At 53.0% G+C, this 27,798-nt stretch overlaps 2 protein-coding genes across 6 annotated transcripts; one reads left to right on the top strand and one right to left on the bottom strand.

The window, feature by feature from the left end:
- Positions 1 to 627: 627 nt before the first annotated feature.
- On the bottom strand, positions 628 to 10,806 carry CDK5RAP3 (CDK5 regulatory subunit associated protein 3). Of its 3 annotated transcripts, XM_024745725.1 has the most exons (15): positions 10,681 to 10,785; positions 10,411 to 10,456; positions 7,737 to 7,868; positions 7,355 to 7,455; positions 6,953 to 7,001; positions 6,143 to 6,321; positions 5,782 to 5,918; positions 5,474 to 5,618; positions 4,982 to 5,092; positions 4,188 to 4,266; positions 3,528 to 3,616; positions 2,006 to 2,211; positions 1,102 to 1,273; positions 989 to 1,011; positions 675 to 912 (listed from the first exon to the last, which is right to left on the bottom strand). In XM_024745725.1, the coding sequence occupies exons 1-15, from the start codon at positions 10,684 to 10,686 to the stop codon at positions 771 to 773; spliced, it is 1,617 nt and encodes a 538-aa protein (XP_024601493.1). In that variant the 5' UTR covers positions 10,687 to 10,785; the 3' UTR covers positions 675 to 770. The 3 variants fall into 3 exon arrangements, with proteins under 3 accessions (XP_024601512.1, XP_024601502.1, XP_024601493.1); XM_024745744.1 differs by lacking the exons at positions 989 to 1,011; positions 10,411 to 10,456 and having other exon boundaries at positions 628 to 912; positions 10,681 to 10,806; XM_024745734.1 differs by lacking the exons at positions 989 to 1,011; positions 10,681 to 10,785 and having other exon boundaries at positions 628 to 912; positions 10,411 to 10,671.
- A 9,780-nt stretch (positions 10,807 to 20,586) lies between these two features.
- On the top strand, positions 20,587 to 25,943 carry PRR15L (proline rich 15 like). 3 transcript variants are annotated; one of them, XM_024744832.1, is made up of 2 exons: positions 20,587 to 20,656; positions 24,781 to 25,939. In XM_024744832.1, the coding sequence occupies exon 2, from the start codon at positions 24,810 to 24,812 to the stop codon at positions 25,110 to 25,112; it is 303 nt and encodes a 100-aa protein (XP_024600600.1). In that variant the 5' UTR covers positions 20,587 to 20,656; positions 24,781 to 24,809; the 3' UTR covers positions 25,113 to 25,939. The 3 variants fall into 3 exon arrangements, with proteins under 3 accessions (XP_024600600.1, XP_024600591.1, XP_024600606.1); XM_024744823.1 differs by having other exon boundaries at positions 20,598 to 20,851; positions 24,781 to 25,943; XM_024744838.1 differs by lacking the exon at positions 20,587 to 20,656 and adding an exon at positions 22,767 to 22,788.
- Positions 25,944 to 27,798: the final 1,855 nt, after the last annotated feature.

The raw sequence follows: 27,798 nt of genomic DNA, 5'->3' as shown, positions 1-27,798 counted from the left end.
GCTGAAAGGCAGCAGGGAGGGGGCGGCCCTCCCCAGAACTGAGATAACAAGCAGCAGGAATAATGAGTGGTGTCACTCCACTTTTCATTTTGATGGAAAGTCATTACGGGAGTCAACGCCAGCGACAAAGAGCCATGAATCAACTGCTCTGCTATGAAATTAAAATCGAATTGCTGGCCACCCCCAACCCCTACCCTTCCTGGGAAATGGGGATGGGTAGGTGGCCGGGGAGAAGGGTGCTAGCCTGGGGTGGGCTCTACCCAATCACAGAGCAGCCAGTTATGGGTAGGAAGTGGACAGGCAGCTTGTGAAGGTGACAACTTCTGTCTCCACCTTGTTTATCAGACCCTTCCTCTGCAAACCGCATTTTCCCTCTGCCTAGAGGTAAGCAGTGATTAAAAGGAAAATACAGCTTTGCTGGCTCCAACAAGGCTGCCACTTGACTGCTCCCCTTGGGCTTCTGGCCTGAGTGGGGCAGTCTGGGCCTGGCTATGGAGAGAAAGGGGCCCAGCTGACTCAGCTACCCCAGAGCCCCTTGCTGAACCATTTGTAGATACTAATCGGGGCCCACCCCCGTCACCAGAAGCAAAGAGGAAAAGTCCCCAACCTGGCACTCCACAGGATCAAGAACCCCATGCAGCCTCAACCCCAGGCCCAGAAAACGGCACTATCAGTAGTGAAACAAGGGTCCCTTCCTCTTTTATTAAGTCCAACTAGATAATGAGGAAGAGCAGAAGCCGTGGTTTGAGGCTGACGGGTCACAGGACCAATTAAGACAGCTTCTTGCAGAGAGTACAGTGAGTGCCAAGGTAACCATCTGGGTGACGGTTCCATCCTGGGGCTTTCCGTCCTCCAGTCAGCCTGGTCTCTTGATGGGAAGGGCTCCTGGCTGTCCCTCCTCCATCCTGAAGGCTGAGAAGACAGGCAGGAAGAACGGGGAGCATGTCACAGACAGGTTCCCATCAGGTTCACGGGGCGCCCATTGTACCTTTTGGAAATGTCAGCTTCAATCTGAAAGACAGTGATACAGAGTGGGCAGGAAGCAGAGACAAAGGGACCTCGTTCTGCAGCAACTGGGCGGGCTCGCCTTCCCTGTCTCACCAGCTTCTGCAGCTCCTTGGTCTTCTCCAGCAGCAGGTCCAGCTTGGGCTCCAGAGCCGCCTGTTCCCGAAGGGCTTCCTGCTGCTTCTGCAGCATGAGCTCTTTCTTCAAAGCCAGCAGCTGGGACTGCTTCAGCTTCTGCTGGAGGAGCTCAGTCACTCGGTCCACATACCTGGGCCGGGCACTCAGGTAAGTGTGTGGTGTCGCTGGGCAACCTGGGTGTCCCCATCCAACTGCTGAGGCTCAGGAAACCAAGTCTCTAATTGACCTCTCAGCCTCCACATCCTTCAATCCTTTCGTGCAAGGAATACCACTCCCACTTCCCCATCCTACAGGGGACGCAGATTCTGCCTGCATACCTCAAACCACCCCATCTTGCCCCAAAGAGAACCACCATCCCTTGTTGGGATGGTGCAGTTATGGGAGGCAGGGATGAGGTCTAAGGGGTCATGGAGACGAGGAAACAAGGAGTCAGGGCTGGGGCTTCCCTGGTGGCGCAGTGGTTAAGAATCTGCCTGGCAATGCAGGAGACACGGGTTCGAGCCCTGGTCCGGGAAGATCCCACATGCCGTGCAGCAACTAAGCCCGTGCACCACAACTACTGAGCCTGCGCTCTAGAGCCTGCGAGCCACAACTACTGAAGCCCACGTGCCTAGAGCCCGTGCTCCGGAACAAGAGAAGCTAACGCAATGAGAAGTCCCCGCTCGCTGCAACTAGAGAAAGCCCACACGCAGCAATGAAGACCCAACACAGCCATAAATAGATAAGTAAGTAAGTAAGTAAATAAATAAATAAATAAATAAAATACATTTATAAAAAAAAAAAAAAAGGAGTCAGGGCTGCCCGAGATGGCAGGGCCCTGCAGCGTGCCCTGAACAGCCCAACATCAAGGGGAAAGCCAGACCTTGGTGAGGCCAGGATCATAAACAGGTGCTGCATTCGAAGACTGGTGAGCTGGCCAATCAGATCCTGCAGTGCCGACACCATGGTGACCATCTTTGCTTTGGTCTGGCCCTGCAGGATGGCTGGAGCCAGCTGGAACTGGCTCACAGACAGGATGTCTGCCTCCTCACTCATCTCCACTGCTCTCTGGGACAAGAAGATCTCAAGCTGAGGACAGAAGAGGATTTGGTTCAAACCGAGAAAAGAACTCAGAAACTAGGCCCTCAGGCTGGTCAAAATGAAGAATAAGGTGAGGGTTAGATGCTGGTTGAGGAGCAGTTATTTCCTCTGAACATTTTTATTGCTAGAAACTCACCAACTATAACGTGGGAGTTTGGGGCAGCCTCCACCATCACCCTTCAGTCCCTCATTGCTGTCTCAGGCCTTACCTGGCCCTGGACCCCTCTCCTTCCTCCCAGGCTATGCGGCACATAACTACGATGCAGAGATTCAAAGGGTTCTCTCTGCCCAGTGACGGTATTTTCTCTCCATGGGAAGAATGAGATTCAGGGAATAGGAATGCATGTTTGAGAAGCCCTGGATTAAGAAAAGGCTAGGAAGAATCTGAGAACCAGCTGCATATCTTGTCACTTTTATTGGACCATGGAAACTTGAACTAGACTCGCGAGGACAAGGCCTTCCATGAGGCCCTCCCCAGCCAGCAGGCCACCGAGAAATGGACAGACTCAGAGATTAACAAAGACAAGCCCCCTGCTTCCCAGTCCCAGAAAGAAGAGCCAAGAACACTGGCTCCTTACTCTAGGCTGCCGGATACTTTAGCCACAGTGATGATACTAAAACACAAATGAGAACATGTCGCACCAAACCTCCAACAGCTTCCCAGTTCCCTCAGAGTAAAAGCCAAATTCCCAACTCCCTTCAGCTCTCTGGGCTCTTCTACTTCCCCCAGCTCCCCTGCTCAGCCACAGCGGCCTCCTTGTTCATCACACGTGCAGGACACCTCCCACCTCAAAGCTTCTGCATTGCTCCCCCTGCCTGGAAAACTCTTCTGCCAGATATCAGCATGGCTCTCTCTGCACCCACTGCAGGTCTTGACTTACTGGTCACCTTGGCAACAAGGCCTTCTCTGACCACCAACATAAAACTGCAGCCCTTCCCAGTAACCCCATCTCCCTCCCCAGCTCTCTTTCTCCATGGCACTTACGTTAACACCTGACATACTACATATTTTACTTGTTTTTCTTGTTTCTTGTCTGCCTTCCCCACTAGGATATAAGATCCATGAGGTCAAAGACTTTGATTTGTTCGCTCAGCACCTCAAGACAGTGCCAGGGGCTTAGGAAGTACATGATAAACACAGCTGAATGAATGGGGGAGCCTCCTAATACGCGAGTCCCTGCTCCAGAACAAGGAAAGTGCTCAGCACCCTTACACAAAAAGGAAGGGTCAGGTAAGGTATCTGGAGCGAGGCCGCCTACACTGGTGCCAGGCCTCCCCCCGCATCACCCAGAGGACAAAGGTACCTCCATGAGCTCATCGATGAACTGATTCCGGGTCTCAGGGTATTCAAGAAGTGTCAGAGCATCTGGGCCCCTAGCAACACCTTTGGGAGCTGCCAGGAAGAGAGAAGTGATAAAGTTGCTGAGGACTGGAGAAGACGCTCAGTTTGAGAAGTCCTGGTGGGTTAATATGGACACAGACACTGCAGTAAGCCCACTTCCTGTTCCAACCCAAGTGGGAAAGGTTACCCTTTCCCATTTGTCTCAGCCGTAATCAGGCACTAATGCCAACCCAAGTCTGTGAGGAGGACCACAGAGCTGAGTTCCAAAGAATGGAAAGTTCCTTCGCTCTAGTGGACGTGAAGTCTCATCCTGCACTGCCCTCTAGTGGCTCAGATCCCTACTCTCAGCTTATGGGGAGGTGGGGACCAGGTCAGGCCTCAGAGCCTATCAGCCCTCTCGGAACCTCCCCAGAGAACAGCTGACCCGCATTCAGTATCCAAAAAGTTGAGAGTTTCTAGATTTAATTTTAAGAACTTCTCTCCATCCGCCTGAACTCACATCATCATGATTTTGAAAAAACAGGTAAACGTCTGAGAAGCCCAATCATGGTAGTGTACTTTTTCTTTGCTTCTAGAGACACGGGGGCGGCTCTGCCAGGGCTGCAGGGAGGGGTGCACTCACCCTGGGTTCCGGCCTCCAGCACGGTGATCTGCAGAGCAGCAGCATCGTCTCCCCAGTCTATCTCACCACCCCCAGCTTCCTGGGTGGAGAGTAAAGAACCCCAGCAGTGTTGGGAGAACTTTCCCCAGTAAAGGGAGCCAGAATAAACCAAAGCCCTCAAAAGTTCAATGATGGGGCTTCCCTGGTGGCGCAGTGGTTAAGAATCCACCTGCCGATGCAGGGGACACGGGTTTGAGCCCTGGTCCGGGAAGACCCCACGTGTCGTGGAGCAACTAAGGCCGTGCACCACAACTACTGAGCCCGTGTGCCACAACTACTGAAGCCCGCACGCCTAGAGCCCGTGCTCCGCAACAAGAGAAGCCACCACAATGAGAAGCCCGCGCATCACAACGAAGAGTGGCCCCCGCTCACCGCCAACTAGAGAAAGCCCACGTGCAGCAACGAAGACCCAACGCAGCCAAAAGTGAATAAATTAAAAAAAAAAAAATTCCTCTAAAAAAAAAAAAATTCAATGACAGCACATTGCGGCCCTGATGGAGGTGGCAAAGATGGCACTATGGGCCCATGCATGTAGGTACCACCTGCCTACATCCCCATACCTGCCCCGAACACCAGAAGAAAGAGGTCAAAACTCTGATATGTCACTTTGGAAACTCTGCCCCACACTGGACTACACCTGGTCCAAGAACTATGAACTTCATCTGATGTCTTTAGAGACAGAGACAACACTTTTCTTATCACCAAAGCAGCAATCACAGAAAGTCCTCAGAGATGGACCGAGAGGGCATCCTAACCTTTGAGTCCGATTCCAGGGAGATGCCCCAGTCAATTCCAGCAGCCTGGGCAGAGATGCCAGAGTCAGCTCCTTCGGACGCCACCTCCACCCCGAAGTCGCCCCAGTCAATCTGGAAGGGGGAAAAAAGGGTTAGCTCGCAGAAGATGGGTGAATAAAGGGGCCTGCCTTCCCCTAGGCCTCAGCTGCTTCAGTAGGGAGTGCACTGTTTAAGCATAATGGCCTCCAAGTTCCCAAAGGAGAGCCCATCTTCAGAGAGCTCAGGGGACTGAAGGGGTCCCAGTTCAAAGTTGACCAGCTTGCTGGGCCTCTTCAGAGCTCATCTCTTCTCTGGCCTCAAGAAAGCCAGAAAAATAAAGGGGTAGGGCCTTCCGGGCCCTTCCACCTAGTCTCTCTCACAGGAATACCCCTTTCTTCCCTCTGGACTCTAAACTCAAATGGGGTGTGGACAGCGTATGAAGGGAGGAAGCGGCTCTTACTAGGCCTGTCTTACCGCGTCTTCTTCCACCTGCTCAGGGGGCTCCTCGAGGTGCGGCCGCTCCACCACCGAGGGCTCCGTGCCCGTCCTCCACTCATACACCGTGGAGTTCCCCCGCGTCTGCACAAACCGTAGCATCGGCAGCACCTGCTCTGTGCGGCTGCAACGGAGAAGGCAGCTGACCCTCCTGCTGCCCACTCAGGAGGCCAGCATGGGCCCCGCCTCTCAGATGTAACGTGGGGAAAATACAAGTGGAGAAGAGAGCACAGCTGGGGAAGTAGCTAAACTGTCCCCCCCGCTGGGGAGAAACAGGCCCTCGGTACCTTTCACACACAAACCCCACACAGGCCTGGTACAGGTCGATGGCTTCCCCCAGGGACTGGGCCGCCGCCCCAATCTCAGCCAACTGACTCGGCAGGTCCTTCACCAGGGCCAGCAGTTCTCTTTGGACATTGTCGCCCTAGAGAGGATCCACGAGGTGGGCTCAGACAGAAGTGGTGGGAAGCAGAGTACAACAGATTAAAGAATACGCCTGAAGATTAGAGATAGGCAAGAAAATGGCCTGAGAAGGGCCCAACCAGGCTGAGAGGAAGCCCTTCCCAGAAGCAAAGGCGTTGGGCCCAGGAAGACAGACAGAGGCCCCAGGTGTCCGTCCTCCTGCCACAGCAAGAACCCGCCGCTCACCGTGATGCCATACTGCTTGCACGAGTGGTAGAACTGCTCCCGCATCTCGGCAGCCCCCGCCTGGCCCTCCTCCTCCTTGCGGCTGTATTCTTGCTGCAGCTGCTGGCACTTGGCGATCTGCTTCTTCAGGGAGGGGATCTCGTAGGTGACGTTCCGAACCAGGAGGCTGGAGAGTTCCACTGAGAAAGAAGGGCCCAGGAAGTTCACCCCAGATCTGCACACCATAAGGCAGGCATGCCCCAAGGACACGCACAAACATACCCCAGTCGGGTGGCGAAGAGCACGGGGTTGGCCTCCCAGCTCTTCCCCTTCCTGGCTGTGGAACCTAAGACAGTCATTTAACCTCTCTAATCCAATCCTCAGCTATAAAACAGGAGCAATAATAGTTATCGTGAAGATCAAGAGAGAGAACCCACATAAAACACAAGTACAATCCCTTGCATTTAGTAGGTGTTCCGTCAATATTAGCTATTACAATTATTTATACTATTAGAAAACACAACCCGAACTACAGTCAGCCCTTTAGTTACTCCCTCAGGCCCCTGATACAGCTCCCAGGACAACCCGTGCCTCTTGTGCTCAGTGGACGAGTCAGTCACCAGGAGGTGACTGGTGGAAGACCTGCACACACCTGCTTGGTGGTCGTCCTCCTCCCAACACACTTCGTGGAATTTATTTTCCCACCTCACAAACATCTACACCCCAGCCTCTTCCCCCACGTGAACTGTGCCTCCTAGAAGCCCACTGTCTCAGAACTTGGGGAGTCGGCCTCCCCATGGACACTGGGACTCCTGGGCTGGGCCACCTTACCTAGGTAGGTGTTGTCCTTCTCATATAGGGCTACAATCTCCTGCCAATCCTAAGAAAAGAAACAGGAAGTGGGCCTGAACAGCACTCAGCAGCCGCTGAGTGCATCCCAGCTCAGTCCCCCAGCCGGGGAGGCTCTCCCAGTCTCTGCATCTCCTCGTCCTCCTCCATAATGCTGGCTGGACCACCCACTTTATTTTAAGAGTGTGATGCCAACAAGCGATCCCCAAAGCAAATGTAAAGCCAGGGGTAGGCTACTTTTGGCATAAACTGTGGGGACGGAGAGAAAGTGGAGGAGATATTCTATGTAGGCGTCTCCACTGGATCCTCAGCGAGACCAGACAGGCTCTGACCCCCTGGACTGGAGGCCTCCAGCTGCGTGTTACCACCGTCGCCCACACTTGCCTTCATTCGCTGTGAAGAATACCGGCCAAAAATATTTTTTGTGGAGGCTTCAGTGCCTTTGAGAAGCTCCACAATTCTTAGGCAGTGGAAGTAGTGAATGTCTGGAAAGCAAGGAAGAACAAAGACTTTGAGAATTACAGTGTCTTCCCCACCCACTGCGGCCACTATGCATGGCTGACTCACGTACATGCTAGTAACTTTAGCAGGCATAGCTCTCCCCTTCATCGTTTTGTGTTGAAAGAAACAAGCATCTATACCCCAGATAAAAACCTCTCTTTCTTTAGGGGTCAGCCCTATGGCTAAAGGAAAGGGAGCAGCTCAGCTGATATGTACCACCCCAGGAAAGGGGTGGGGTCCAGTAATGTAGCCCCAAAGCACTCACAGGATCCAGAGAGCAGCTGGGCGATCTCTTGGCTTTCTGGCATGTCCTGGATGGCGGCATTGATCTTCTCTCGGATGGTCAACACCAGACTCTGCCATTTCAGGTTGCAGTGCCTTCTGTCCACCAGCCAGTCTACAGGAGAAACACCCAAATCACAGCATTTCCATTCCCATGGCCAAAATTCCATCACTGATTCAAGTGAAACATGCTAAGGCATTGGCTAAAAGTTGTATTCATATTGGTTAAGGTGTGGGGGTCACAGGAAGATGGGAATGAAGACAGGCCCGAAGGGATGCTTGGGGCTAAACAGACTCTGGCAACCTGACTTCATCCACAGTGTGACTTTTATAAAGCAATTGCCTCAACACAGGGATAAAGTAAAACTTTAAATTGGTCCTGACATCAAAGTGCCAATTTGGACCATATTCTCCATGATATTTTTGCTTCCACGTATAACTATATCTTTCTTACTGACAGCAGACGCTATTCAACTTCCACTTCCTCAGGGCTGGGATTAACCATGACAATGGAAAATACAAGATGGTTATGCCAAATACCAGATGAATGAATAACTACAAAGCCCCTACTACCTACAGCACCCTAAGGACTAGATAACACTGGTCTCTTCTTACCAGTGAAGTACCATCCTGCACACATGAATACCCATGTGACTGACCTCCTGGATTCTGGGCCCAGATCTGTGTTTTTAGTAGAGGGTATAGGTGGATAACAGCCATGCACATTTCCTCAGTAGGAGAGAGCTAAGAACTAGACTTTGTGGTCAGATGGTCCTGGCTTCTAATTACTAACTTTCTTGGGCAAGTCTCTCAACCTCTCTGTGCCTCAGTTTCTCTACATGTAAAACAGGGATGATAAAGATACTGAGTACAAGGGGGAATGAAGGTAAAACACTGAGCGCTGTGTCTGACACATGGCAAGGGCTCAATGAATTGTAGTGATCTTCATTTTCATAATGTCAAGCACATAAAACAGCACCTTGTATAGAATAAACCCTCAATAAGTGGTTGTTGTTCTACTGGTCCCTTTCATGACATCAAGAGTGTACGTGTGCTGGGCTTCCCTGGTGGCGCAGTGGTTGAGAGTCCGCCTGCCAATGCAGGGGACACGGGTTCGTGCCCCAGTCCGGGAAGATCCCACATGCCACGGAGCGGCTAGGCCCGTGAGCCATGGCCGCTGGGCCTGCACGTCCGGAGCCTGTGCTCCGCAACAGGAGAGGCCACAGCAGTGAGAGGCCTGCATACCGAAAACAACAACAACAACAGAAGAGTGTACGTGTGCTGAAGAGCTGGGACAAATCTGCAACGAAACTATAGAAGCTCCACTAAGTGGCCACCTTGCCCTTGTTAATAAATCTGCCAGCTGGTCAAACACTGAGGGCCCACACTAGTTATCAGTTATATTCCCTCCACTGTATTCCTCTAAAATCTTCAGAAAGAAAAATTCTGTAGATGTCACAGAAGTAGAAGCAAAGGGATGAGGCAAACAGATGTCATCTTAATGACAAACCGGCATCAAAACAATCCAGGGCTTCCCTGGTGGCGCAGTGGTTAAAAATCCGCCTGCCAATGCAGGGGACATGGGTTCGAGCCCTGGTCCAGGAAGATCCCACATGCCGCGGAGGAACTAAGTCCGTGTGCCACAACTATTGAGCCTGCGCTCTAGGGCCCGTGAGCCACAACTACTGAGCCCACGTGCCACAACTACTGAAGCCCGCGCGCCTAGAGCCCGTGCTCCGCAGCAAGAGAAGCCACCACAATGAGAAGCCCGTGCACCATTAACGAGTGGCCCCCACTGGCCGCAACTAGAGAAAGCCCACGCGCAGCAACGAAGACCCAACACAGCCAAAAATAAATAAATACATTTATATATATATAAAACAAACCCAGGAGCTGTGCGTGGCCCTGGAGGGGTCAGAATGAAGAGGTCCTTCCCTGGCTCTGAACTGGGGAGGAGGTATATAGATCAGATACAGATGGCAGGGAGATGGCCTGGCCACTAAAAGGTTTTTCTTTCCAACTGGATCTATGTCCCTCTTCCTCCTAAAATCAAGGGGAGATGGAACCTTTTTTTTTTTTTTTTTTTTTAAAAAGGGTTTTTTTCAGCTGACAGACTTAGGTTCTAACTTCAGATCTGCCATTCAGTAGCTGACCTTTTTTTTTTTTTTTTTCGGTACGCGGGCCTCTCACTGCTGTGGCCTCTCCCGTTGCGGAGCGCAGGCTCAGCGGCCACGGCCCACGGGCCCAGCCGCTCTGCGGCATGTGGGATCCTCCCGGAGCGGGGCACGAACCCGCGTCCCCTGCATCGGCAGATGGACTCTCAACCACTGCGCCACCAGGGAAGCCCTGCCATTCAGTAGCTGACCATCTTTAAGGTAAGCCCTCACCTCACCCTCTCTGTGCCTGAAAGATATGATTGACAACACATGTTATAAATATTAAAGTAGAAAACACAGGTCAAGTACAGACTCTATGTCTGTTTCCTTCCCGCTCCTCTTAGCGGGGCAATCCGGCCACAGATGGGGGCATAGAACAAGGCGAGTGGTCAACGCCTCAACAGGGGCCTTGGGATGTCGGGGCTCCAGCTGTTGGTGACAGGGGGCAAAGGGGCCAGGCCTCCGCCTGATAGCTGGCTGAGCGGGGGTGCCCCCTCCTACCGAGCAGTTTGCTGGTCTGGATGTCGATGGGCACGTGCTGATGGTCCTGGCGGGAAACACGGCGGGGAACGGGGCGTGAGTCCTGGGAGCGAACAAGCCACTCGCGCGCTCGTTTCACCGACCCAACTGCCACCCTGCGGGGCCAGCACGACGCGCCGGGGAGGGCCGCGCCCCGGAGGGAGCCCGGGAAGCAGATCAGGGACGGGCGGGCTGAACTCAGTTCAGGGGTCCCAACGCAGCCCCCCACCTCCCCAGCTACTGTCCCCCCACCTGCATCTTTCCACCACTTCCGCTTCCGGCCGCCGACCCGGGCCCGCTCCGCCTACCACTAATCCAGTGGTGGTGTGGCTGAGCCTCAGTTTAGGTCTCCTCCGGTCACGTCACCGCCTTCCTCAGAGCCAATCGGGGCGCGCGCTCCACCCGGGCTTCAAGCCCCACCCACCCCGGGGCTCCGAGTGGCTGAGCCCGGGAAGGGCGGGAGAAGAGGAGACAGCCAATGGGAGGCGTGAGGCGGGCTCACGGCCGTGGAGGGGCGGGGGCTCACGGAGAGGGCTGCAGTGGCGACGCGATTGCGGCAGGCGGCGCCCAAGAGCCGATCCCGGCCGCTTCCGGCCAGGCAGGAGTAGAGCCCTCTGCTCAAGGATTAACGCGTCTGCGGACAAGGTCCTAGCGCCCCCCTGAGGAACCTGGAGGTCGTTAGAAATGCCTTCTCTCTCCTTGCCTTGCTTTACCGTCGATCGATCATAGTTTGAAGGTCTCTTGTGGCACTTGTCACACATTGCCTTCTCAGTTTATGTAATAGGCAAGTGTTGAACACCTGCTATGTGTTGTGTGATTAGGGCAGGGATCGGGAGGGAGGAGGGTCAAGGGAGGCGTCCCGAAGATAACACCTAAACTGAGTGTTAAAAGAAGGGCGGCAGAAAGAGGGTGATGTGGGAGGGGTGTTCTGGGTGGAGGAGACTGTACAAAGTTTTGCAGGCCACAAACTGCAAGGGGGTGCAGGGAAAAACCGGCAGGTAGGACTAGCAAAATAATTGGTGGGGTCCAGTGCAGAATTAAAATGCCCTTGTTAAAAAATATGAACTGCAGAGGTCTCACATGCATGAAGCCGGCCCTGCAGGCAGGCCAGCCTCTGTGCCGTGAAAGGTTTGAGGCACAAGAGACTGTAGAGGCGGAAGGGTAGTATTGTATCATATCATCTCACGAAGGAACTTGGACTTCACCCCTGCAGAGAGAGGGGAACCATTGGAGGGTTTTAAGGGTTTGAGCCTTGAGACAGGGAGGGACCTATACAGATTGACTGCAAAGAAGATGGATTCGTGGGAGATACGACTGTCAGGAGGTTATCATACAGGAGTTAGAGCCTGACCTGGGACAGAGGCATGAGGAGGAAGAGAAGGACTGGATTTCCGAGATGTTTTGGAGGAAAATGGACAGAACTTGGCAATTGATTGGCCGTGTGGTTGGGGGACAGCAGGATGACACCTAGGTGGTTGGATGCGAGTGCCTCCACCTAAGACAGGGTTGCAGGATGCTGAGCCGGGGTTGAGGAGGAGGGCATATCAGCTTTGAATTTGTGGGGTTGGTGGCCCTGGGAGACCCCCAGGTGGCAAGTGTGCAGGAGGCACTTGGGTCTGTAGCTCTGGAGTTCAGGGGACTGGGGATGCAGCTTTGGAGAGCCGTAGGCTGACTGATCTGTGGTCCAGGTGGTGGCTGAAGCTGAGAGAGGGCATGAGATTGGGCAAGAAGTGGGGAGTGTGAGGAGAGAGGGGGGTGCTGGGGATCTCACAGGGCTGGGTGTGCCACTTTGCATTCCTCCCCTTCCAGGTTGTTAGCTCCTCAAGGGAGCTCTGCCTGGGTCTTTCTAAATGACCCCCTACTCCCCCCACCACTCGGCCCTGTCTCAACACTTGGGGCTTAGTAAATTTTTTATTGAACTGTGTGATGTGATAGGGCAGTGAGAAGGCCTAGATTCCTGCCCAGTGAGATCTTGGACCATTTCCATAAGCTCTCTGCCAGCCATGGTTTCCTCAACATGGAGATAACACCTATCCTGACCACCTCAGAGTATTTCTATTTACAAGCCTAGACAAATAAGCATACTAGATGTACGTAACTCTTTATAGCTTACAACATGCTTTCATAGATTTTTCTCATTATTTGCAAACTGTGTGGGTGTATGTGTATATAAAACATTAATCATTATTTTTATAGAATGGGTTGAAAGACTTCCGTAAAAATGGTTCATAGGGCAGAACTAAGGGCCTCTTCAGGGCTCTCTCGTGGGAATTTGGCTCCCATGTTAGAGTCCTGACTCAGGCTATCGGAATTGCCGGGGCTCCCCCATGATTAAACGAACATTTAGCGGGGCTCTAACTATGTGTTCCTGGTTCCCTGGGACATCCCAAGAAGCATGGCCCTGCCCTACCCTCAAGGTGCATCTCTCCTCCTTGAACCAACAGGCAGGGCAGGACAGGAGGAGTCTAGAAGGCCCAGCGCTTGTGGGTTGGTGGAGGCAGAGACCACCAGCACTTCACCTCCCCCCACCCCCGCAGCACGCCGGGTGGCTCATGTGGAACAGAAGGGTTTGAGAACAGCTCTGCCTGGCTCCTGGCCTCAGGGTGGTGGCACCGGAGAGCGTAGGAGTGTGGATTTTGCACAGTATCTGCACAGTCTGTCCTTTTCTGAGGCCATAGAGAACCTCAGGGCCGATGGGCAGATAAGCACACAAGTGGTCTGGCATCCAGGGCATCGAGGTCTTCAGGACTCCCATCATCTGGAAAGTGGCAGGGAGAGGCTGTGAAAGGCTTCTGGCTGTGAATCTCTCAATTCTCTGCTGATCTAGCAGGTGGGGGAGGGGCAGCACATAGGAAGGTGAGGAAGGATTAGAGCAGGCCTGTGGCAGCTTTGGACAGGAAAGCACAGAGCCCCAGGATGGTGTGTATGCAGACTGCCTTGTCATCCTTTGTTGTTGTTGTTTGTTTGCTTATTAAGCAATAGTCATTGTGCCCTGTGCCGGGGTAGATCTAAATGTTTTACAAGCCTTATCTAATTTGATCCTTCCAAACAAACCTTATAATGTGGGTACTGTTATTAGGCAGATTTTAAAGGCAAGGGAGCCAAAGCTTAGGGAATTAAGTAACTTGTCCAAGATCACAGAGCTGGATCTGGTGAGGCTGGGATCCAAACCCAGGCCTGTCTGCCTCCCCAGCCCTCATTCTTGTTCTCCGTGGGATGTGGCTTCTCCGGCAGCCCTGCCTGCCCCATTCAAGCACCACAGCTCGGCCACCACAGGCGCAGGCCTCTTCCTCCCTCTTCTTTGGCCTGATTCCCACTTTCTCCCCTGTTGTTGTGTCAGACACTTAGCACCCTCACCCTGGCAGTCCCTGCACTTTCCCAGAGTTCTTTCTTACCACGCCCCATTCCGGGCAAGAAGGCCCATTACCTATGTTCCTGTAATATCCATAAAAGGAGGGCTTACCCTTGACATTCAGACATTTATCTACCATAGGTTTATGACTTTATGGTCCATGTCTTATGTGTGTTTGCTCACAGCCACACTGACTGTGCTGTGTGTGTGTGCACGTGTGTGTGTGGTGTATCTGCCTGCTGGGCTGAAAGCTCTGGAAACCCAGCCTCCTCAGCTGGGAGTACAGGCCTGTTCATCTCTGTAACCCTAGCACTTGGCATGACACCCCATGTTGAGTGTCAGGTGCTTGATGGATGCTTGTGAAGGAAGGAATGAGAGAAGGTGCCGCTGGTGCAGGAAGGTCTTTAGTGATGAGTGGGGACCATGGTCACTTGGCCTGGGGGGTGGGCTGTGCATTCCCCAGCTCTATTCGTCACTTCCCCCCTACAGCTCAGGACTTGGAGCCACTTGGAGTTAGAGGGAGGAATTTGAGGGGAAGATGTCAGGGCTGGTTGGCTTCACGAGTTAACACAGGCCAGAAGGCCTATGAGGGCCCAGTCAGCTGGGTCGGGGCCAATAATTGCCCGATAAACCCTGGCCACTCTGCCCTCCCCATCCCTTCACCTTTGTTAGTCGTCCGGGGGAAAACAACTCACTAGGTGGCTTCATGAATTGGGTCCAAGGTGTCATCTTCTAAGGATGCCACTGCATTTCATCATCTCCATCATGGCGGGTAGAGGGAATCTGCTCTTCCAAGGCAAGGAAAACCAAGTCCACTGCCAGACCACTCATCTGTCAGCCTCCTTTCCCATGCAGTTCAGTGTTAGTTACCCTCTATCAGTCAAGCACTGTTTGCCAAGGTGCTGGGGACCTTAACATGAAGACATGGTCCCAGCCCTCAAAGAAAGTGATGGTATGATGTGTGAGGGGCCCACCACATTCTAAATCCCGTGACCGCACACCCGGAGCCTAGCCCTGTGTTCATATATAGTAAGAGCTTAAAAAATCCATACAAACAAAATAAGAGGGATGCTCAGAGTGCTAAGGGAACAGAAAGGGGGAGTATCTAACTCAATTGGGGGGTATGGGATGGGGATGGAAAGCTATCAGAACAGGCTCCTGGGAGAAGTAACACTTGAACTGAGTCTGGTAGGATGGGAATGAATTGTGGTAGAAGGGAGAGGACAGAGGAGAGGTGTATGAGTGATGGGCGTCATTCTAGGAAGGGGGAGTAAATAACATGGATAAAGCACATAGGTAAGAGACAGCATGACTCTTCCAGAACTTTATTGTGGGAACATGGGATGTTTGTGGAGAGAGAAATTAGGTTGAAGAGAGTGGCAAGGTGAGAGCATGAAGAATACTCAGGTCCATGACAAAGGGTTGAAATTGAATCCTGTAGATCAGGGTTCCCAACCAATAGGCAGCAGATCCCTGGAAAGCTATAGAATTGTGCAAAGAGTCCAGGAATCCATAAATGCGGTTGTATTATTTTAGTGCATGCTAGAAGGACAACAATCATATGGGGAGGTGGAGAAGATTTTCTATGTTCAGAAAGGATGCTTTCAGAGAACAGGATACCCAAATGACCAATACATGTATGAAAAGATGCTCAGTCTTACTAGTAACTAGGTGTATAGTTAGCTAGAGCTGCTGTAACAAATTACCACTACCTAGGTGCTTTAAAATAACAGAAATGTATTCTCTCACAGTTCTGAAAGCCGGAAGTCTGCTATCAAGGTGTCAGCAAGGTTGATTCCTTCTAAAGGCTCTGAGGGACAATCTGTTCTGGCCTCTTACCCAGCTTCCGGTGGTTGCAGACAACCCTTGCTGTTCCTTGACCTGCAGCTGCATCCCTTCAATCTCTGCTTCTGTCGTCACATGGCATTCTCCCTGCGTGTTTCTGTCTCTCTCCTCCTGTAAGGACACTAGTCCTTGGATTTAAGGCCACTAGTCCTTGGATTTAAGGCCCGCCCTAATCTAGTTTGTCCTCAGCTTAACTAATTGCGTCTGCAAAGACCCTATTTCCAAATAAGGTCACACTCTGGAGCTCTAGGTGGACATGAGTTTGGGGGACACTATTCAATCCAGTGCACTAGGGAAATGAAAATATATAAGACACAAAAATTGCTACTTCACTTCCATCATACTGGCAAATATTATAATGTCTGTGACCCAGGTTGTGTTCTCCAGAAGTAGGTGAAGTTTGGGGGGCAAGATGCTTACTAGGGATCACTCCCTGTGAGAGGAACCAGACAGCAGTAGGATTGAGCAGTGGGAGAAATCCAACTGTAATGCTGGCCTGACAAACTTCAGTCAATTTGGTGGAGAGCTCTGGAGTGATTATTGCCCGTCCGAGTGCCCTTCATGGGGCTGAAATGGCTGGTCCTTATATCCCCAGATGCAGGCTGCCCCAGAAGGGCAGGCTCTTGGGAGACGTGCTCTCTGCAGCTGCAGCAGGCCCTGAAAGAGCTGACAGCTGGAGGCCAACCGCCAAGGAAGGCAGCAAGTCCTTCCTCACGGGGTGTGGGGAGTCTGGTTGGCACACTCACTGTCTACCACAGTCTGACAATACAGAGGTGGTCAAAATGAAGAGTGAGGCAGGCCAACAAATGCTCCCCGCTGACCCGCAAGATGCCCACATCAAACCCCTGGAACCTGTGAATGTGACTTTATTTGGAAAAAGAGTCTTTGCAGATGTGATCAAGTAAGGATCATCCTGGATTATCTGGGTGGACCCTAAATATTCTCCCAAGTGTTCTTGTAAAAGAGAGGCAGAGAGGGCTTCCCTGGTGGCGCGGTGGTTGAGAGTCTGCCTGCCGATGCAGGGGACACGGGTTCGTGCCCCGATCTGGGAAGATCCCACATGCCACGAAGTGGCTGGGCCCGTGAGCCATGGCCGCTGAGCCTGCGCGTCCGTAGCCTGTGCTCTGCAATGGGAGAGGCCACAGCAGTGAGAGGCCCGTGTACCGCAAAAAAAAAAAGAGAGGCAGAGAGAGATTGGACACATGGAAGAGGAGAAGGTGATGTGAAGATGGAGGAAGAGATGGGAGTGATGCGGCCACAAGCCAAGGAATGCCTACCGCCACCAGAAGCGGGAGGAGGAACATCCTGGTCTTGGCCAGTGAAGCTGATTTTAGAATTCTGACCTCCAGAACTGGTGAGACAATATATTTCTGTTGTTTAAATCCATCAAGTTTGTGGTAATTTGTTACATTAGCCACAGGGAACCAAAACAAAGAGCAACGGGAAAATTGCTGGTGGGGATGCGAGTTGGTGAACCCACTCAGAGGCTCTACCTTGGGGTGGCAGTGAGGATCCCGAGTTCTCACACGTAGAGCATTTGGGGCGGTCCCTGGGACTCAGTCACTCTGAACACTGGCTGCTCGTATTCCCAGTCCCCACTGAGGTCTCCCTGAAGGGAAGCAACGGCAGCCCCTCCAATGGCAACCTCGACATCCAACTCAGACCTGCCCCTGCCCACCTCCCAGCTGCGCCTGGTGTAGCTTCCAGAGGCCAGTCTTTGGCCTGGCCCCACTTATCCCCTCAGCCAAGCTGCCCAACCCCCGCCCCCCCCAGGATCTCCCATCTTCTGGCCTTCCAGAGGAGGGGGAGTGCTGAGGAGAATGGTAGCCCCTCTCTTCTCCCTGGAGCCTAGATCTACTCCCTGGGCAGAGGTCAATAAGAGAGGAATGATCTGTTGGGCCAGATTAGAGATTTATAATCCAGTGGGGCCCGGTGGCTGCATGTCCCAACAGGCACCAAGGTCCTTGAGGCTCCCTTAGGTGTATTTTACTTCCTTTACTCAACAAGGACACATTTCTGAAAAAGTGCACATTGCATGTTTGTATTTGGAATATCATACTTGAACCTAGTTTTAGGAAGGTGCATTTAAAGGTGGAAAATTCTAGAAAGCAATAAAGCAGCCTTGTGGGGGTGATCTGTTTAAGGGATATTCATAGTTTATAGCCTTATCTCAAACTCCCCTCCCAATCCTGCTCCTCCCAGAAACAAACCTACCAAAGGTCAGGGGTTGGGCCTGACTTCCCAGGCTGGTCCCTCCCAGGAAGGGGAACTGGGGCGGGCCTCTACCCCTGCACCTGGTCCTGCTGGCATTCTTCGAAGGGCAGGCTACGTGGGTATCCACTGAATCCCACCCACCAGGGTGCATCCTCCAGACTGGAGCTGAGAGAACAGAATTCTGCCCTCCTGGGTCCCACACATCAGAAAGCCCTGAATTTTGGAGTGGGGGCAGGGAGTGCTTCCAGCACAAGCCCCTCCTCCTACAGATGGAAATGCTGTCCTGGCACTTGGTTACAGTCCTCCAGGATAGTGTCATCCCATCATCCTTCCAGTATCTTCCCAACACCTGAGTTAAGTTTTTAGCCTCTTCTGGTGTCTTCTGGACTGGACATCCACTCTCAAATAGACTAGGCTTTCAGAGAAAGTGACAGATCTAGAAACCTTCTTGGGACAACTGTGTGTACCTCTCATGAGAGGCAGGAGAACCTTACAAAGTAATATCCTCTTCACATAGACCCCAGGGGAATTGATAACGTATCAGCAAGCCTGGTGTAGCTGAAACCACAAGAGGTGAAATAAATGTGTTTTCTTTCACATTTACCTGCCCCAGGGAGAGTAGGACAAAGGCAAGTGGTTACATTAAGAATTTCTTAAAGACAATACTTCTGTATCTCATTTGTATTTTTTTAATTAAGTAATTAATTAATTTATTTTTGTCTGCATTGGGTTTTCATTGCTGCGCGCGGGCTTTTTCTAGTTGCGGCAAAAGGGGCTACTCTTTGTTGCGGTCCACGGGCTTCTCATTGCGGTGGCTTCTCTTGTTGTGGAACGTGGGCTCTAGGCACGCAGGCTTCAGTAGTTGTGGCATGCAGGCTCAGTAGTTGTGGCGCACGGACTTATTTGCTCTGCAGCATGTGGGATCTTCCCAGACCAGGGATCAAACCGGTGTCCCCTGCATTGGCAGGCGGATTCTTAACCACTGTGCCATGAGGAAAGTCCCTCTTATTTGTATTTCAAAGTTTGCATTAAGTACCTGCCATATATCAGGTCAGTATCAGTGATAGATAACTCTGGGCTCCAAGAGCTAACATTCTATAAGGGAGGCAAATACAAGACTAGATCATTACAATACTATACATGTGGACTTCCCTGGTGGTGCAGTGGTTAAGAGTCCACCTGCCAATGCAGGGGACACGGGATCGAGCCTTGGTCCGGGAAGATCCCACGTGCCACGGAGCAACTCAGCCCGTGTGCCACAACTACTGAGCCTACACTCTAGAACCCGTGAGCCACAACTACTGAGCCTGCGTGCTGCAACTACTGAAGCCTGCGCACCTAGAGCCTGTGCTCCACAGCAAGAGAAGCCACCACAATGAGGGGTCCGCGCACCTCAACGAAGAGTAGCCCCAGCTCGCCCTAACTAGTAAAAGTCCACAAGCAGCAACGAAGACCCAAAGCAGCCCAAAATAAACAAATGAATAAATAAATTAAAAAATAATACTATATATGTGTGTGTGTACATATTTAATCAATCATGGCATATAGCATGTTAAAATAGAAGCATGTGAGCAAGCCCTGTAGGAACAAGAAAATTCCTGGTGGAGCAGGAGGCATAATAATTAACTTAGGCCTTGAGGGATGGATAGGAGTTTGTCTTGGTTTACTCAGGGTGTGGAGAGGCCATTCCTAATCTCGTCCTGTTAGGCAGCTTCTGCACCCAGGAAGGTAGGCAGAGAAAGACCTCATGTGCACATTCAGGGAGCGTTGGGAGAGGAGGCTGCAGAGGCCCCTTCCTAGGAGGGCCAGGCCAAGTCTGTTCCACTATGGGCCGTGGGGAGCCTTTGAAGGACTGTCCGCCTGAGGCCTAGGGGCACAAGGGGATATTTAGGATGGAGGCAAACACGTACTCAAGAGGCCATGAGAAGCTGAACCAAGTAGATGCAGGGTTGGAGATGGTAGGGCAGGTTTGAGAGTTGGTTAATTAGAATTTAGAATGTAACTTGGAGGGAGAGCCAGGGATAGGGGGAATCATATGCCTTTTCTCTACCCAGTGCCTTGCTCTGAGCCTGGAACGGGACACGGTGCATGGAGGAAGGTAGGATTTCAAGGTCTTTGAAGCCTACTTCTAAGCGAGGGAGCAGGGGACGAGGATGCTTGAGGCTGTGGTGGGTCTGGAGAACCTGGCCTAAGGAGGGGCTGGTGACGCTCAACCCCACCTCCAGGGAGATCTTGAGGAAGGCCCTTCAGGTCAGGAGGCAGCCACAGCCCCCCACCCAGCACCCGCCTGAGGCTTGGGGTGGGAGCGGACAGCCTGGGAGGAGAGCCTGGGAACCGGTCTGCCAACCAGTTTAACCAGGGACTGGTTTCGACTCCGGAGTTCAAAGGAGCTGGGTGCACCCCGTCCCTCCCAGCCAATGGGAGCAGCGGCCCTTAACCCTTCCCCAACTGTGCCCGGGGCAACGTCCATGCGGCAGTTCATTCCGGGGAAGGGTCTGGTCTCTTTGGGGTGTGAAACGGGTCGGGGTGACCTTGGTTATGGTTGGGGGTTGCCACCAGGCACCTGAGAGTGGGGAAACTGAGGAGAGAGGCTCCCGTGTTCTCCCCACCTCAGACTTCTCTCAGGATTGCCTCCTCCTGGCTGGGCGGTCCCTGGAGGACCCTGGCTTCTGGGTGGGTGCGGGGGGGTGCTGGGGTTGGATTTCTGGGGTGATGAATATTCATCAACCAAGCCAGCCTCTGCTTCTGTTTACTTAGCTGGGAAGGGCTGGGTTTCAGGTTCACCTTGACTCCTGGAGCTGCAGCGCCGCTGAGCAGGTACCCGCTCCTGCACCTGTTTCTCTCTCACCTGCCGCACAGCTGCTCCTACTCAGCTCTCCTGGCCTGAGCCTTGCCTGGCGTGGCACCCCGGAGGCACCCTTACCTCCCTCAGCCTCCCTCGGGGCAGCTCCTCCACTCAGCTCCTTCTCTAGGGAAGCTCTCGCCTCCAGCCCGGAGCGGTCGGGATCACAGGTACAGGCAGAGGGTGGGCAGGAGGGGAAACCAAGGCACAGACCTCTGTCAGGGGACCCAGTTCTGCCTCCACAGCTGACAGGCCCAGCTGGGAGGGGGAACCAGGCACGCAGGCTCCCATCTCTCGCTAGGTGGGCAGGCAGAACTCCACTCATCCCACTGGCTTCTTGGAGTCAATCCAGGCCTCCAACAGAGCTCCTTCTGGGAAAGTTTAACTCCAGAGTGGGGCTCTGTTAACTCTTGCTGAGCTGGAGCCTACCACCTCCTACCCCCAGCCTGGAGGATGTTTCTGGCTGGCCAGTAGGAACATCTCCCTGTCCTATCCAGGGTACCCCAGTCTCATGCAGAGTGAAGAAGTACCACAGGGGCCCTGCAGAGAGATGGGGGATGGGGGTTCTGAGTTCTGTCTTGCAACATGGACGCTGACTTGCTCCCTCAATCCCCCTCCACCCTTCCACCTCCACCCCTGTCAATGGTTAACTTGTCCCAGCTCAGAAGGAGCCTAGCCCAGTCTGGGCAAGGCCCTTAGGAGAGCTCACAGAACCCAGCTGGCATGGTGGGGGCTGTCCTGGGGTGCCTACATGCATGCCAGGGTGCTGACCACCATAGGCAGGGGCGGGGGGCGCAGGCTGTCCCGTGAGGCCCTTTGTGGGTTCCCAAGCTGTGCAAACAGCAGAGGTGTAGCTTACATCTTCAGGGCTGATTTCTATCATCCCATGGATGGCAAGGCCCCGGGGCAAGGGCCCTGCCCTCAGCGCGGCCTGCTCAGGGTCCTGCACAAGCAGACGTGTCACCAAATGCCAAGTCTGTTCAAAATCCCAAGTACCTTCCCTTCCCCCAGGCCTCCCTAGCCTCTGTGACTAGGCATGGACATGTGGCTGTAGGCATCTGGCTCTTTGCAACTTTGGATACCTGGGAAGTTTGGCTATCATGTCACTTTTTTTTTTTTCTAAAGCAAATCAGATTTTACACTACTTTGGGGTAGCTCACTATTTAAAAGAATCTTATAGCCAGGTTATCTTGTAAAACAAAGAATAGTCCACTAATTTATCTGTTCCGCAAGTTCAGATTTCCATAGGTCAGGCTTGCCTAGAAGGCCAAACACCTGCTTACTGGTGCGCGCATGTCCTCCTGGACAGAAGGGATAGCAAGGCATGGCAAAAAACATCTTGGAGAGACCGGAGTTCTCCAAGGCCAGGAGACAAGGGCACCAATGCCTTGGTGCCGTGGTAGAGGCTCCGGGGCAGGGTCCGAGGGCTATTCCGACCTCCCTCTGTGGTTTTCTGACACAGTTTGGTGGTTACTGTCAGTTCAGGAGCTGGATCCTCCACTCCCCAAGTTCCTTGGCAGTGGGAGGTGGTGCAGCTGTGGACTTTGCCCCGTTCAGGTAGTGACTGGGGCACCCACAGGCCAAGCAAGCGCCATGTCCCTCCTTCCCAGCCCTCCCCACAGATCCTTCCAGAAACCCATTCTGGCACACCAAGTTCTGTGCAAGGCTGTGCTCAGCCCAGGTGGGGCAGACTGCCAAAGCAAAGCTCTCAGGCTATCCCCTTGGTGCGCTCACCTCTCCAGGGTGCCCTGAAGGTATTTATCTGACTACTCACCCCTCCTTCACTTTCTTTTTTTTTTTGCGGTACGCGGGTCTCTCACTGCTGTGGCCTGTCCCGTTGCGGAGCACAGGCTCCGGACGTGCAGGCTCAGAGGCCATGGCTCACGGGCCCAGCCGCTCCGCGGCATGTGGGATCTTCCCGGACCGGGGCACAAACCCGTGTCCCCTGCATCGGCAGGCGGACTCTCAACCACTGCGCCACCAGGGAAGCCCCCTCCTTCACTTTCTAAGTGGGAGCTGCACTAGATCTCCCTGGGATTCTCTTGCTACTTGAGCTCAACTCGAGGGACAGAGCTGGCAAAGTGGGATCTGCTTCCTGCACAGAGAGGTAGGAAGCAATCCACTGGGTATCTGCTTTGGGCAAGGGGATGGGTATACAGAGGGCCAGGGGATGACCGCAACAAGCGGGCCATGGAGGCAGGCACTCAATTCATTCCAAGCCTAGGTCAGTATCCTGCTTTCATTTTTTCTGAATTTGATATGCTCCCCCTCTAAAAGAAATCCAGACTCATTATGGAAAACCTGGGAATCAAAAAATGGAGAGGAGGACTTCCCTGGTGGCACAGTGGTTGAGAGTCTGCCTGCCGATGCAGGGGACACGGGTTCGTGCCCTGGTCCGGGAAGATCCCACATGCCACAGAGCTTGCGCGTCCGGAGCCTGTGCTCTGCAACAGGAGAGGCCACAATAGTGAGAGGCCCACGTACGGCTAAAAAAAAAAAATTAAAAAAAAAAATTAAAAAAAAAAATAAAAATAAATTTAAAAATGGAGAGGAGAAAACATCCCCTATTCCTTCTACATAAAGAAAACCAATATTAATCATTTGTCATATTTCTTTCTGGTCTTTTTAGAAAATGTAAATGTAGTTAAGACTATCAGGGGTTTTTTGTTTGTTGGTTTTTTGGGTTTTTTGGCCATGCCGCATGGCTTGCGGAATCTTAGTTCCCCACCAGGGACTGAACCCAGGCCCTCGGGCCCTCAGCAGTGAAACGGTGGAGTCCTAACCACTGGACCGCCAGGCAATTCCCAAGACCATCAGTTTTTAAAAGGAGGTGACACGTTTGCCTGGGCTTAGGCCGGCTGTAGCTTTCTGTACTGTGTACTGTGGCTATCGCACCCTCCCCCTCAGGACTTTCACAGCCCATGCCACGGAGTCCTGAGAACCAGACCACCAATCCCTCCAGGCCCAGAGATGTCTCCATTTCTCACTGCTCTGCGTGCTTTTTCATTGATCTTAATCCCTCCAGTCTATGCTCTCTTCTTCTTGTGGTGTCCAGGCAACTTAATCTGCCAGAACTTCGACTAGCTCAGGCGGCAACTTTGTGGAAATTAGTAAAAGGCTAGGCCACATCTGTGTCACGACAGGGGAGAAGCCTGGATTTCAGCCCCCTTGCCCCACCTCTTGTGGGGTATCCTTATGGAGGGTCCAGCCTGTGATAACCAGACCCCACATGTACCTCTTGGCCCCACCAAACTTCCTTCCAAATGTTCAGGTCACCTTCAAACCCCTGTCCTTGTGGAAGCCATATGGGGAAGGGGAGCCACCCCTCAATAATTATCACATTAGCATAAATGTTATTGAATACTTTGCAGAGCATGTCTACCTCCTGGGCAGGAATTAACGTTAGAGCTAAATGTTAGGGCTGAAAGGGATGGGTGAGGACACTGAGGTCCAGAGAAGTAACTTGCCAGAGGTCACGAGGCTGGAACAGTCCTCGGGACTTCCCGCTCCCAGCCTGACATTTCTCCCCTTAGAAAAACCCTGGCTGCTCATTCAGTCGTGGTGGGGACCACTGGGAAGTCCAAATTACTCTGACCATCACAAGTCCTATTTAATTTTGTAATGAATTCCAAGTAAAATGCACAGCGTGTTTCTGTCCGTCTGATACCAGCTGACCATCTGTCCACTCCTGGCAGCAGGGCCTGGAGGTATAGCAGGAACAGCATGGGGAGGTGGCAAAGGCCTGGTTGCTGTGTGACCGGGGCGAGCTCTTCCCCTTCCTGCAGCCCCAAGGGGCCTGGAGTGTCAAAGCTGCCTGGCAGTGGTGTTTGGTTGTCCCATTGTCCCCTCCGCCTGGCTCAGATGGCTTCCCCATGGATGTCTTCTTGGCCACCCCTTCCCCAGACTCCTCTCTCTCCTGATGTACCCCAAAAGTATTGCATCGCCTACCTGAATCCTGGGTTCATTTGGCCCCAGGCTTCAATTCTTTCAAGCCCAGGCTATGAAAATAGCCCACACTTGGGAGACTAGAAAGGGCTGCTCCGAGGCCCCCGCTCCTTCTCCCCACTGACCCCTTTCTCTACATCCCCTGCTCCTGCAGAAAGCCCCACCCTCGGGTCTGAGAGCACCATGACCGAAGTTGGTTGGTGGAAGCTGACTTTCCTCCGGAAAAAGAAATCCACTCCCAAGGTGCTGTATGAGATCCCTGACACCTACACCCAAACTGAGGGCGGCGCAGAGCCCCCAAGGCCTGACAGCGGGGGCCCCAACAGCAACTTTAACACCCGCCTGGAGAAGATTGTGGACAAGAACACGAAGGGCAAGCACGTCAAAGTCTCCAATTCGGGCCGCTTCAAGGAGAAGAAAAAAGTCCGAGCTACGCTGGCAGAGAACCCCAACCTCTTTGATGACAGGGAGGGCAAAGGACAGTGAAGGGGGCCAAGGAGGAGGCTAGCACCTCCCCACTCCCTGCCATCAGCCGGATCTGAGACGGGAGCTCGCCACGCTGGCCTCTTTGGCCACAGCTGAAGCCTCGACGGCAGTCGATGCCTGCTGGCAGGAAACGTCTGGTTTTAGGTTTGTATTTATGTGCTCCAGCTTTCTGGAAGGCCTGAGAGATCCCAGGTCCTCCCGCCCTCCCCCACCACACACAAAGGCACTCCAGTTCAAGGATGAAAAGTCCCACTCAGGAAGGACAGCCCTCCTCGAAGAGGTGGAAGCACCAGAAGGGAGGTGGGCGTGGAAGGAATGGAACAGGGAGCTGGACAGACCTCGCCCCCTCCTGGGACACAGGGTCAAGGATGAGTTTGAATTGCTGCTCCCTCTACTTTCTCTACCTGTGATTATTCTCTGGATCGATTCTGAGAGTGCATTTTCCAGAAGCCACGTGATGCGGGGTGGCTTCCTGGAGCTGAGGCGGAGATGCTGAACTTGAGCTCACCTCCTAACTCAGGTGGGAAACTTCCTGGAACTTTGCCCCCAGGTGCAGGGGGAGGGCAACCCTGGCGCTCCCTAGGGGGTGCTGCAGAAGGCCAGATTAGGGACCCCATGGGTTCCTGAACAAACCCTCAAAGGAAAGCTACACTGCCCCGCGGGTCCAAACTCAGAAAGGGGGTGGGAGGCTCTGACAGGAGCCCTCCTCCCCCTACTAGTATTTAAGATGGATCAGCCTCAGAGGTGAGTCCTGCAGCCTTGAATTTTGTTTAAAAAAATCCTCGTAGGTTTCTCTTTTTGTAATAAACAATGCTGCAGAAGCAGAGAACCTGTTTATGCTCTTGTCTTGCATTTACTGAGATGCTGTTTTTCATGCCTTTACTCTTTTTTACTTTGTGTTCGAACTATTCCTCTCAAGCACCAGGAAGGGTCCCCAGGTGTAAAAATGTAGCACCTGGGTCACTGACTTCACCACCAAGCCATCTTTAGCATCTGGAGATGAAGAGAGTAAAGGAGGGAGCTAGTTACACCTCAGCAAGAGAGGCTGTCAGGGGCTCCAAGAGAATGGAGTAGACCTTTGGTGACCAATCCCCAAATCTCAGTGGTTTGGTTTGGGATCCAGATTCAAATTCTGGTTCCCCCCTTAGTAGCTGTGTGATGTGGGGGAACATTAAAAAGAAAAAAAAAGCAGCAACAGCAACAATAACAAAAATCACCTCCTCTGAGCCTGTTTCCTCTTCTGTAAAAGGGGCTGTAATAATACCTATTTCACAGGGGGTGGTCAGTATTAAGTGGCCCGTAAGTAGTCCTATAGTAGGTGCCCAGTGAATGTCGGTTTCCTTCCCCTTCCTTTATGAAGGAACTCCACCATAGCCCACAGCTACCGTTTAAGGACAAGGAGAGAGCTTACTCCCTATGCTGTTAGATCCAGACCCAGGAGCTGAGAACTGGAAAAAACTGGCCAAATCTCTGGAGCTCATGGTGGGAACAGAGAGAGACCCAGGTGACAACTAAACAATGTGATTCTGTGGCTTCCAGGTCAGCTCCTCGCAGGCTACTGGGCCACCCCAGGGAGGTACCCAGGAAATTTACCAAAACAAACAGACCTGTACAAGGGTGCCTTTGTTAGGTGGCCTCACCCAGGCCAGAGGGAACTCTGAGGATGAGTGTGGGAGACCAGGGGCCGGAGGGAGGGAAGGCGGGCTCAGGTGTGCTGCCTTCCCCAAAGCCTCTTCCCGTATCCCTCCCCACCACATGGAACTTTCTAGGGTCCCATCAATCACTCAGTCCATAAAGCCTCCCATGGAGGAGCTGACTTTCCCAGGGCTGCAGCTCTGCCTAGGGTTAGCAGCTGACACTCACAGAGGGCTTCTAACAGGCCAGGCGCTGTGACAAGTCCTCCACGAGGGTCCTCCTTTAACTCATCACAGGTGCTATCATTATCGCTGTTTTCCACTTTTCCAGGTGCGTTAGCTGAGGCTTAGAGAGGTCAAGTCACTAGCCCTAGGTCAGGGCTTGCAGTGGCCGAGCTGGGACGGAGGCCAGAGCTGTGCACATGACTGCTGCACCACACAGCCCCTTCCACACTTGATTTTTATCTGCTTAGGGAAGGGAAACTGAGGCTCAGAACAAGGAAAGGAGCACAGTCACCTTCTGCAGAAGGGGAGGTGGGGTTATGCCTGGGCCTCGGGATCCTGGACGGCGAGCACCGTCCGATGGGGCTGCCCAGACCCTGGAACCAGTGAGGGAAAGTCAACCAGCTTCAAAGGTGAGTGTCCCCTGTGACCCCAGACCGTAGGGACCTGCCACCTCAGCCATCCTGAGGTTCCCTGAGGCAAGGGAGGGTGAGGTTGGGCCCTGGGCCACTGACCCGTGGTTCTATCTCATGCTGGCAACGCATGCACCACCACCCTCTTAGGTGAGAGAGTCTGCAGGCCCCCCTGCCCCATGCTTGCCACCCCACTCCACGGCCCAAAGTGATGTCCGCGGAATCTTCCAGGGAAACTCCACATATATCCCTAAGCTGGGGGATGGATGAATGGGGGTGGGGGGGAGGTACTAAAAGCCAAAGGGAGATCTGGCTGCCCAGGGAGTCGGAGACAAGGCGGCTGCAAGTTTTCACGAGGCCGGGGCAGGAGGAGGAGGAAGCGAGGGTGCAGATATGTGCGGGAGCCGGGAGAGGCTG

This window comes from Neophocaena asiaeorientalis, unplaced genomic scaffold, assembly GCF_003031525.2.
Source record: "Neophocaena asiaeorientalis asiaeorientalis breed wild unplaced genomic scaffold, Neophocaena_asiaeorientalis_V1.1 scaffold1, whole genome shotgun sequence".
Classification (NCBI taxonomy): Eukaryota; Metazoa; Chordata; class Mammalia; order Artiodactyla; family Phocoenidae; genus Neophocaena; species Neophocaena asiaeorientalis.
The sequence above is the reverse complement of the archived record's forward strand: the minus strand, read 5'-3'. Positions and strand labels throughout refer to the sequence as shown.

Coding starts and splice junctions, on each gene's coding strand:
- PRR15L (XM_024744823.1), top strand. CDS start 24,810: ATGACCGAAGTTGGTTGGTGGAAGCTGACTTTCCTCCGGAAAAAGAAA.
- CDK5RAP3 (XM_024745725.1), bottom strand. Junction 7,869..10,410: donor CCAGACCAGCAAACTGCTCG/GTAGGAGGGGGC, acceptor TTTCTCCTGTAG/ACTGGCTGGTGGACAGAAGG. Junction 1,274..2,005: donor ATGATCCTGGCCTCACCAAG/GTCTGGCTTTCC, acceptor TGCCCGGCCCAG/GTATGTGGACCGAGTGACTG.